This window comes from Cibotium barometz, chromosome 41, assembly GCF_041138505.1.
Source record: "Cibotium barometz isolate CiBa-2024 chromosome 41, ASM4113850v1, whole genome shotgun sequence".
Taxonomy (NCBI): domain Eukaryota; kingdom Viridiplantae; phylum Streptophyta; class Polypodiopsida; order Cyatheales; family Cibotiaceae; genus Cibotium; species Cibotium barometz.
In genome coordinates this window covers 32,513,138-32,524,333 of record NC_141086.1, presented here as the reverse complement: position 1 = coordinate 32,524,333, position 11,196 = coordinate 32,513,138, and the positions used below count along the sequence as shown (strand labels likewise).

The 11,196-nt window shown below is 46.2% G+C and overlaps 1 protein-coding gene across 1 annotated transcript in view; it reads left to right on the top strand.

Moving 5' to 3' along the window:
- The first annotated feature begins 813 nt into the window (after positions 1 to 813).
- Positions 814 to 11,196, top strand: part of UBP24 (ubiquitin-specific protease 24) — a 45,758-nt gene continuing 35,375 nt past the window's right edge. Inside the window, exons 1-2 of the mRNA XM_086780205.1 lie at positions 814 to 1,667; positions 1,754 to 2,602. Of these exons, the coding sequence (XP_086636331.1) occupies positions 1,635 to 1,667; positions 1,754 to 2,602 (882 nt within the window). The 5' untranslated portion in view covers positions 814 to 1,634. The remainder of the gene's footprint in view (positions 1,668 to 1,753; positions 2,603 to 11,196) is intronic.

The window sequence follows — 11,196 nt, the reverse complement described above, 5'->3', positions numbered from 1 at the left end:
ATGTTATCACCTCACCGCCCACGTGTGATTGATGTCACTACTTAACAAGCATAGATAAGGCTACTGCAATTCAACACGATGTTAGGTATCAAAAAAGTATAGCTTACCGAATGCTTTTAAATCCATTCCACGTACTGGTACTTAAAAAATGTAAACATCTCCCAATAATTCAGAGAAAGTTTTCAACGTTTTCTATCCCACATATTGAAAGCATTATTGGTCGTAGCTCTTCCGAGCTTATGAAAGCATAGTATTGCATGCCAAAGACAAGATAGAACTACATATATGCTATTAAAAGTTCATTCTCTATAGACACACATGCGCACACTCTTTCTCTCTCTCTCTCTCTCTCACACACACACACACACACACACACACACACACACACACACACACGCCCTCGTCCGACGTTAACCTCTCTGTCTGTGTGTCTCTCTCTCTCTCTCACACACACACACACGCACACACACAGATACGTGCATGCGTGCACACACACACACACACACACTCTCCCTCATGACATATGACCTAATCAAGTCCCTCATCGGCGCATGCACACACACATGGCCTAATTAGGTTACCATTTCCACACACATACACACACATGGCCTAATTGGGTTACCATTTCCATCCACACACACACACACACACACTCTCACATATAGCCTAATTGGGTTACCATTTCCATTTCCATTCACACGCTTTTGACATACACTCTTTCTCTGTCAGAACACGCACATGCTCACACACGCAAGCATTGCCTGAATAAGATGCCATCCATATAAGAAAGCTACATACTACCTACATAAGACCATTTCCATTCTATTGAGTCTCACGCTTATTGACTCTACTCTCTCACACACACACACTCTCTTATTGAGTCTCGACTCTACTCTCACACCCACACACCCACACGCGCGCGCTCTCTCACACACACACACACACACTCTCTCTCTCTCTTGTGCGTGCGTTGCTCGAGTAAAAAAGCATCATCCATACGAATCGGCTACATACTATATGCTAGTGTTGTAGACCTACGTATCGATGAGGATACTACCCTCCTAAAACCCCTCTCTGTTCTACTCGGAGGGAGGCGATCCCAGAAAGCATATCAAGGGAGGCTGCTTTTCTGCTTTTCTGCTCAGTCCGCCCTCTGATTGGTATTATCCTTCTGTGCTCTGCTTTTTTTGTCTTCAGGATTTTCCTTTTTTTCCCTGCTTTTGATCCCTTTTTTACAGATTGTGACTGTGCTGTGTTGTTCAATCAGACCTTTTTTTTTATATTTTTTTTAAATTTTCAATTTTCAACAATTTTCACCCTGCTTTTTTCAGTTCAATGTTCATGGGTCCTGCGATTTTACTTTTTTTTAATGATAATATTTTCTGGGCATAATTTTTAGCTTTTTGTTGGGTGCATTTTTTTGGTCATTTTTCTTGAGACTCATTGTGCTGTGAGTGAGGGTTTCATGTCTGATGTTAGTCCATCTCAAATCTCACCTCCTTGAGAGGTCTGGCATGAACCATCTCCAGAGAACTGTTAACTGTCGCATCGGATAGGTCGGTTTGCGACGCCGTGGCTCAAATTTCTGTTATTGACCAAAAGAGAGGGCTTATCCCATCATACAGTGCCATGTGATGTTTGGTCCGTCCATACAAATGGATAATCAGGTGCTCTTCTATCCCAACAACTTCATGTTTTTTGTATTGAATTCACTTGGCATTTTTTTGAATGGATGCACACGTTGTTCTTGCAGGTTTTTGTGTTTGGATCTTTCTCCGAAGACGAGGCTAGCCATTTCCAGTTTTCTTCAGAGTCTCCTTCTAAACCCAAACATTCGACGAGCTTCTTGCCTCCCAACTCGCCACAGTCAGGCAGTTCAAGTGACCGGGAGAAAACTTCCCCAGCAGCACCCACCATAGTCACAGGTGACCGAAAATGGAAGCAGGAAAGGAACTTTGATTTGGGCATAAGCCAAGCTGGTCTGGTTGAAAGGGAAGCAGGTCCAGTGTCTTGCAATGGTGGTGGAAAGATTTCAAATGAAGAACCCCAAGGCCTTCACATTGGAAATGGCGCTTCCAGGGACAAAGAGGCATCAGGCCTAAGTACCGAGATCGTGGATAATCACAAAGCACACGAACTAGAAAATGTGACTGGCCTGATTGTGACGGCCGAGGACCCACCGGCAGATACCAGCATCACTACACCCCGGAAATCAGATATTGATACAGCACATGGAGACATAGGCTTTGATGGTGACATTTCTATTTCTCCGGGTAAAGCCATGCCCAAAACTTGGGCATCTCTCCTTGATACAGAAACAGATGTAAGCCATCATGCAGGTGTACAGAAAGACCAGAAAAGCGGTCAATTGTCAGGGAAGGCTAGTGCCAAGGATCTGAAAATAGTGCAGGTAACAGAGTTGAGTGGCGAATTGTGGCTGTGTAGTTTAAAGGAAGTGGAGGTGGCTGGGAAAAGGCTGTGGCCAAAAGGTCTGATAAATAAAGGAAATTTGTGCTTTCTGAATGCAACCTTACAAGCGCTCCTCTCGTGTTCCCCATTTGTGCACCTGCTCCACACTTTACAAGCCCATGGAGTTCCCCAGGTACTTTTAAATGCCTGTCCTTGTGTATTATTTTCTGTCTTTCTGGCTTGCTTTTCTTTAGTTATCACAGAGAGATGCAACAAGAATCCCCTTACTAAGGCTGCTGACAGATATGGGTGCGCCCATCTGTGGGAGGTTGTCCAGGCTTCCCGTGATTGATGCCCTCCCTGCCTGCCTTATGGGCAGGGAGATTTTTGCAACCAACCTTCGAACAGCTGCTCTTTTTAGAGCATGCTTTGAAGTGCACAAGCTGAGTCATTTTGCGCACATTATTATACCTGCTTAGCCTTGCGTGGACGAGCAAGTTCAATCAGCTGTCGTATCTCCAGTAGAGCACTCAGCAGTAGTTTGACGTAGTTAAAGCTAATCACCCATGATCAGGCAATGGTTTTGATCAGGCCTTCATATCATCAAGGTTCCAATTTTCAAAGTATATATTCATGTAGATCAGCATAGCTTAATTGTAGATCTAGGATCAATTCACTGATATTGCATGCAAACCTTTGTTTGTCCTGAAATTGGTGTTGTGTTTATACAGCTACTTGATCTTTGTCTCTAGATTGGAGATTTTTTCCAGTTTTCAGTAGTGATGTGCTTTACTTGCATTGCATTCATATTAGCCTCAAGGAAATGAAGGCCTACTTTTTTTTTTCCCCCCGGGAAAAAGATCCTTCAATTAGTTAAAGAAAAAAACAACCACAAAGGACTAAGTACAACCACGAAGGGCTAAATACAAACTCGCCTCATATAAGGGCGGGAAACAAGTAGTCATAGGGGGAAGAGATGCTTCTCCTCGGGCTGGCCGCTCTGTGAGGAGAAAGCTATACGGGGAACAACCACATAGTTGTTCTGTAATGCCAAATGGGGTCATCGTCTCTATCTGTGATGAGGAAAGGGCCTGGCCTCCAAAGTCTTAAGAAGGCTTTCCGCTGCTTCCGCATGCGGTCAGAACGTCCCTGCAACTTCCCCCATTGACCGCGGAGGGTGTGAATTATATCAAGCCATATGCTCTTGATGGTATGAGCCGGCGGAGTGTGGGTACTCTCGATGGCCTCATTGCATCTAGCACGCCAAATGTGCCAGGTTGCGATGCTACTGTAAATCTCCCATCTCTGGCATGAGCCTGGCTGCTAGGCACCTGTAGGAGAGGCTGTGACTGGTACTGTTGCGATACAATGGTGAGAGACCTGAAGGGCTAGCCCCCCCCATCGTCCTCATAAGTCCTAATCGCACCAGCCTCTGTGGCCCAAGTGACAGTGATGATCCGGGTCGATGCCCGATGCGGAGAATCCGTTGCGAAATATGTTGAGCCTTCAGGCAATCCCAAAGGCAATGTCACTGAGACTCTTGATGGTGGTCGCACTGCGGACAAGCCGTTGACCGACCTCCAATTGCCAGCCAAGTACCGACTGCCAAACTCCTGTGTGCCACCAGTCAAAGAAAGAGTGCGATCTTTCTAGGCCGAAAGCTATCCCAGAGCCTCTTCTAGAAATCTGAAAGAAAGCGCTGTGATAGGCCTTGTGACTGCCAATGTGCTGTTGCTGCCGGTGTGCCATCTATCTCCGGCATCTGGATCCTGCGGCCTAGCCATGCTGTATATGGGCATCCAGACTCCAGAGTCTCCTCCATCATGCCAAGTCCACTCTCCCGGGTCCCACTGCATCCGCGTGAGAGGTCAGCACTCCCAAATCCATAGCCGCCATAGTCTCTCCCTGGCCACCTTGGCCGGCACTAGATCTATGTGCCATTTCTATGCCTAGAAACCAATCACCCTCACCCTCTCCCTCTGCAAGGTGTAGCCTTTGAAATCCTCCAAGGGAAGCTCTGATTTCTCTAGTCTGCCTTGGGATCTAATAGAAAAAGTGAGTAGACCACCGTCCTCATCTGCTCTGTGGACCGCCACGAGGATATTGTGTATGGTAAACAATCCTAGCCATATTGGGGGGGTCGGGTCTAGAATAGGTATCAACCACTCCTGAGGGATGGTTGAGTCAATGTCGATACTGAGCCTATCTCGACCCCGGATCCCTGTCAGGCCTCTCTCTTGCTCCTCCAATGGTAACACCGTAACTGCCTGTGTGCAAACCAATCTCCAAGAGACTTGGCTGGTCCCATGCTCAAGGCTCCCCAAGATACATGCGGTCGGGCCCCTAACATGTGGCCACTGGGTAAACGGATCAGGGGGTTTCAGACCAAAGGTTGCCGAAGCCACTCCTCTGAGGCCACTGGCACTATTTGTCTAAGGGTTGGCCTGAGATGATCCCAAGCCCGAAGTAAACTGGCTACAAATCTGTCCTCAAAAGCTGGGCTAGAACCATGGACTGGCATCTCTGTGAATATCCATCAAGTACTCTGTGGCCACGGGCCTCCTAGGCTCGGAGTGCGGGCTGAAATCCGGGCCAATAAGAAATCCTTCTAGGGCTCACTACCGGGAAGGAGTCCTCTGACAATCAACTTGCCTAGCAGGGCACAGCTCTAAATAGCAGGATCAATGAGGCCAAGCCCCCCTCTGCTACGAAAAGACCTCTCTCCCCTCACTTGTAATCATCCTTTCCAAGCACATTGTAATACCATCTGCTGGCCGTGTATCGCCATTGTAAACCTCTTGCTAATCAATCAAGGTGATCTTGTTTACAATCTCTCTCTCTTTGTCTCTTTGTCTCTCTCTCTCTCTTTCATTGTTTACGCTTTGGACTTTGCACACTCCAACATGGTATCATCGCTCTAGGTTCTGGCTGTGCTTCTATTTGGCATCCCCCCTTCCTCCTCCTGCATTTTGGTGGTGCTGCTGCGTTTCTCTTAGTGGCTGCGTTTTCTTCTGGAGGCTGTGTTTTGTTCTTCTTTGGGCTCCTCTCCTCATCAGCGTTTTTGCGGTGCTCCTGTCCCTACATCTGCAAGGCGTCACGGTGCAACCTTCGTGGGCTGCGTTTTTTTTTGCTTCTTCAAGCAATTTCTGTAGTAGCTGGTTGTTACATGCATTGAGGTTGATCATGGTAACGCACAACAGGGCCTTTTTTTAACCTTTATGCGGTTAGATTCTTTAGCATCCAACTTATAGATTAGAGAGAGGAGAGAATGACAGAGTGAAGTAGACGACACCTTATTGGGTCCCAAATACCCATTGAAGTACCCCCCGGCCACCCCCCCCCTTCCCTTTTTTTCCTGCAAGCAAGAGTATTTGTGTATATTATTCTTTGGAGAATGCTGTCCAATGCTTGAGTAAACAAGTGATATGAATGCCCAACTCAAGGACGAGGAAGACCGTATGTCGGCGGAGTATCCACCAATCCAAGGCTCTCGTGAAGACTTTTCGGGCCACTGATGGAAGTCCAGATAGCTGTAGGACTGTACATATGCTGGCTGAATGCTGAAGAGGACCTTCGATGATAGCCTGAAGATGATTGGATACTGAACTGCTATTGTACTTTGCTGAAAATACTGAATGATGGAATGAGAATGATGTGCTTGCTTTTATATGCCCCTAGACTGCTGGTCGGCCAGTAGCAAAATGGACAAAAATAACATTAAATGTTGTAATAAATGCTGCGCATGGGATAATGCTGCTTTTTCTGTCCTGCCTGACTGCAACAACGTGGCCGATTGGAGCCTGACAAGCATAAGATTGTCGACTTGCTGTAAATGCTGGCCGACTGGTATATGAAGGCTCCAATACTTTGTCGGCTGGCCCATGTTGCTGTCTAGGGCTGTGAAGCCCTTGGACAGGCCAATAAAGCCAAGGGCTGGCCCTTTGGCTGGCCCATAGGCAAAGCCATGCTTTAGGCTTACTGCTACTGAAACATACCTACTTCTAGGGCTGACTCTACATGCACTATCTGATGAATTCTCCAAGTGGGTTAAGAGGACCGACTCTTGACTGACCTACGTAGCTCGTGCTTGATTGTCCTTGGATTGAGGGCTCACAATGGGGTCACGGCGTACGACAAATATTCCTACAAAAGGTACTACTTCTGTATAAAATGTTGCACTGATGATCATGCCAGTGTGTACCCTAGTGCAGGGTGTGTGTGACATTCCGTCTTGCTTAACTTGGCGGCAGGTTCAGGTCTTCCAAGTAGTCCGCCAACAACTGGGGCTACTCCTGAAAGATGTGTTTGTGTGTGGTGCGGCTCGAGAAGTGGCTTTGACGGATCGTCATCCCTCCCCTTTCGGTGGATGCTTTCTAGTGCGTTTTGGTGGACTGTTTGCTGCTGTCCAGTCCCTTTCTCTCTCCGATTTGAGAGGGGGCTGATTGGTCCTTGTGCTTCACTTCGTTGGAAATGCACGAGAGAAGTCTTGGAGTGCTAAGATTTGCGGTGTTTTTGCGGCATTTGTTGTTGTTGTGGATATGGCTCCCCCCCCTTATGAACAAGGAGGACAAGCTTGATGGGACAAATTATGCTTATTGAGAGCTGAATTTGCGGGTCTAGTTTATTCATAAGGGTCTATGGAAGATTGTTAAGGGTAGGGAGAAGAAGCCCAAGCGTCCTTTGACACCGAGGAGAGGTTGGACCTAGGATCAGGAGGATGAATTCCTTGGGGAATTACAAGACTAGGAGGATCGTGATTCGAATGTGCACTCGGTGCTTGTGTGGACCATTACGAAGGAGGTCTCACTGGCCGTGCAAACTCTTGCCACCAGTGCACATCAAGTTTAGTCTAAGTCGGAGAATCTCTATGCAACAAATTCCTCGATGAGGGTAGTTACTTTGCAAGGGTAACTCTACTATCGTATTTTCTGCTAGTAGCTTGATGTAGTCGTTTTTAATGAAGGCCAAGGTTATCCATGACTAGTTACTGGCAATGGGTGCTGTCTTGTCCTCTGCTTATTGGCTGCACTTATCCTCACAAAGCTTCCTCCGAAATACAATGTGGTTTCTCGGGCTTTATTGTGCCAGGTCACAGAAAGCAAGTTGGATTTTGATGACATCAACTCCCTTCTCTTGGAAGAAGAGTCCATCCTCGTTTCACAGGGATTGCGTCTCTCCCTCCGTACTCACGAGAAGCTGCTGGACTCAGAGTTTGTAGATGATACAGCAGCTTACCTATGTGGAGATATGGGGAATCTCCAAAGATTTGCTGAGGCAATTGAGATCTTGTAACCACTCCCTATAGGAGGCCTACAAATCAGAAGACAAAATACACATTTTTTAAAGATCACTTAACTAATACAAACAATGGACATTATTAGCAATATTAAAACTGAAAATGACAAGGAACACTTGACACCTTTCCGCCCCCCCCCTCAATACAGTTTGTATTTCTTGGAGTATTTATATGTACAAGTATTCAGGGGCCTCAAGGTGAGATTTCTCCATAACATGGAGTGAATACAACTGAAAAACAATAAAATTTTGTCGATGAAGAATCAGTTGTTGGAGTAGATCAAATCATAGGTAGTCTCCCACCTTCACTGGTTGCACACTTGTCCTCGCTGGTCTTCCGGAACCGTGCACCAAGAGGCACGCCTGTACTATCACCTGGCAAGGTGAAGCACCGCGGAGGGAGTAATACCTGGTGCTACCAAGTTAGCTTTGCTCCCAGTTTACCTCATACCCACATGACCTTCATTGGCTCCTCTAAATGTGAGGGTGCGGTCAGGGTAATCATGGGAAAAGTCACTATCGTGGTGGCCTTCCATGGTGAAGGCAATTGGGGGTGATGTTTGCCTACACAAAACTTGTAAAAAACAACATTTAACTTTAATTTTATCTGAATTTGAAAAATATAGAAGCAAGTACCTGGCAAAGATTTCAATTCAGGTCTCATGAGAGAAGATTATCCCCTTTTAATGTACTCCTAATTGGTGCAAACAGCAGGTACAAACAGGGCAGCCAGCCGGTACAAATATGACAGCCAACCGGTTAAGTCGTGGCAGGTACAGATAGTAATAAACATGTGTTGTAGGCAGGTACTGATTAGCAGCAGCAACCGGGTTGATGGCTGATGAAGGAGCAGCAGCAGCCGGTACTGTAGGCGTGGTAATCAACAGGTAGGTAAAGGTGTTGCATCAAGTACAGTACTTGTAGGCGGGTACAGCTGTTGTAGCAAGTACAGTACTTGCAGGCGGGTACAGATGCTTCAGGAAGTACAGTATAATAGGCGGGTACAGGTGCTGCAGCAAGTACAATACTTGTAGGTGGGTACAGGTGCTGCAGTCGGGTATACAGTACTTGCAGGCGGGTACAGATGCTGCAGTTGGGTACAGTGCTGGTACAGAGGCAGGTACAATACAGTAGCAGCCGGGTGCAAGGACAACAAGTGGGTACAATTCTGCAGCCTAAAAAAACAGGCCAAAACTACTTTCTCTCCTCAATACTGTAGTCGGCTACCTTTCATACCCTCCCCCCTCCCACTTACCTTCCACGTGTGGGGAAAGAAAAGTTTCCCATGCAATACATGCTTTAAATATTATTAAACCTTACTCAAAGGTTAACTCTTGGGCACCCACACTAGAAAGTGTCCGTTCAATATTTTAAATGTGTGTGAACATCCAACCTTATAAACATTAAGGTTTACATTACTTCATGGATTTTACATTTGAAAAGGCCAAAAAGGGCAATACTTACCACCTGCTCACATGCCACAACAACTCGTCAGCAGACAGCACACCCACGGTAGCTGGGGGCGTCCCCGTCCAGTGTACTGGCATGTCAAAGCAGGCAAACACACGAAAACAAATCATGCGAAAACAAGTTTATGCATGTAAACATAAATGCATGTGCACATGCAATGGACGAAATCTCCCTTTCATGAAACTTGTACAAGGATTTCTTGTCGGGCACAAAACTGCGTGACAGAAATGTGAAGTCCTGGTTTTCCTATGGAGTGAGTCCCATAGGCAAAACACACATCCTGGCACGGGCCTCTATATGGAGTGATAATCCCATAGACGAGGTCAGCACAAATATCAGTCTTGCCATGGAGTGACAGTCCCATGGATAAGACGCAATCTTGGTCATACACGGGTGGCAGCAAATAGGCTCCTGTCCATATGGCACAATACTGGTCACACATGGGTGGTACAAAACTGGTTCCCGTCCATGTGACACAAGATAACTGACCCTTTCACATGGGACACTGGTATGGCCACATGTGAACATGGTACAAATCTGGCCGCTCTATGGAGTGACAATCCCATAGAAGTGGCTTCAGAAATGGAGATAGACCAAATGGTGACATCCCCCCGGCTTCTAAACAGTTGACCTCAACTGAAAAGCTTCAAGATATGCCTGTAAAAGCTGCGGGTAGTCAACGAAATAATCCTCATCTACTCGCTTTGCATCAATGGGTAAGTAGTTCTTAAATTTCACAAGGTATCTCCTGGAAAGCTTCCCATGTGGCAGTTTTATCTCCTTGTGAAATACAAACTGCTATGGCTGGAGAATCTTCTCAAGCTCATCAATCTCGGGCGGATCTTCTGTGACAGGCTCTTTCGAATCTGGCTGCACATATCTCTGCAAAAGACTCACGTGAAAAGCATTGTGAATCTTCCAATGACTGGGTAAAGCAGGCTTGTAGGACACTTCATTGATCTTGTCAATCACTTTGAAGGGTCCATAATATTGGGTAGAAAGCTTCGGATATGATCCCTCTCATCCTGGCCTCTTCCGAAGCCTAGCTTTCTCAAATTTCAGCAATACCCAATCACCTTCCTTGACTTGCATGTCTCTTCTATGCTTGTCGGCAGCCCTCTTATGCTTGTCTTGTGACCTTGCAATGGCTGTCCGCACTTGAGAAAAGGCTACATCCAAGTCTCACGCACACTCATCGGCTGCAAAAATCTCATCTTTGGTATGAAGGATGGGTGGCAAGACCACTCTGCCATAAATAATCTCAAACGGGGCCTTTCCCGTGGAGGCATGTACTGTGTTATTGTAGGCAAACTCTACAAGTGGAAGATACTTCTCCCAGGCACCTTTTTGATTTGCCACACAACACTTCAACAAATCCAATACAGCAAAATTTGCAGCCTCACTTTGACCATGTGTTTGGAGGTGATAAGCAGATGAGAACTCAAGCTTAGTGCCCATGTTATCAAATAAAGCCCTCCAAAAGAGGCTCGTAGTCCTGGGATCTCTATCCCCAACAATGGACTTAGGCATACCATGATGCTTGAATATGTAAGCAAGGAAAAGCTTTGCCACATGATCAACTTTAATGGTTTTCTTGATGGGCAAAAAGTGAGCTTGCTTGCTAAACCTGTCAACGATGGTCCAAATAGCATCATTCCCATACTGGGATCTAGGCAAATCCATAATGAAGTCCATAGTAATGCTTTCCCATGGCTGTGAGAGAATAGGCAATGGCTGAAGCAAACCGGGAGGCTTTTGCCTATCAAATTTCACCTTTTTGCAAGTAATACATGCACGTACATATGCCTCAATGTCTTTACGCATGCTTGGCCAAAAGAAATATCTTTCTATCATGCGTGTCGTAGGTAAAATACCCCTCTGACCAGGATAAGGTGGAGCGTGACATTCCTCCGTAACCTTTGAACGCATATCCTTCACCACACATAAGCAGTTATCCATCATAAGGTAACCCTCTTTGATCACATAAGAGGCATGCGAATGACCAGCCATCAAATCAGTCCA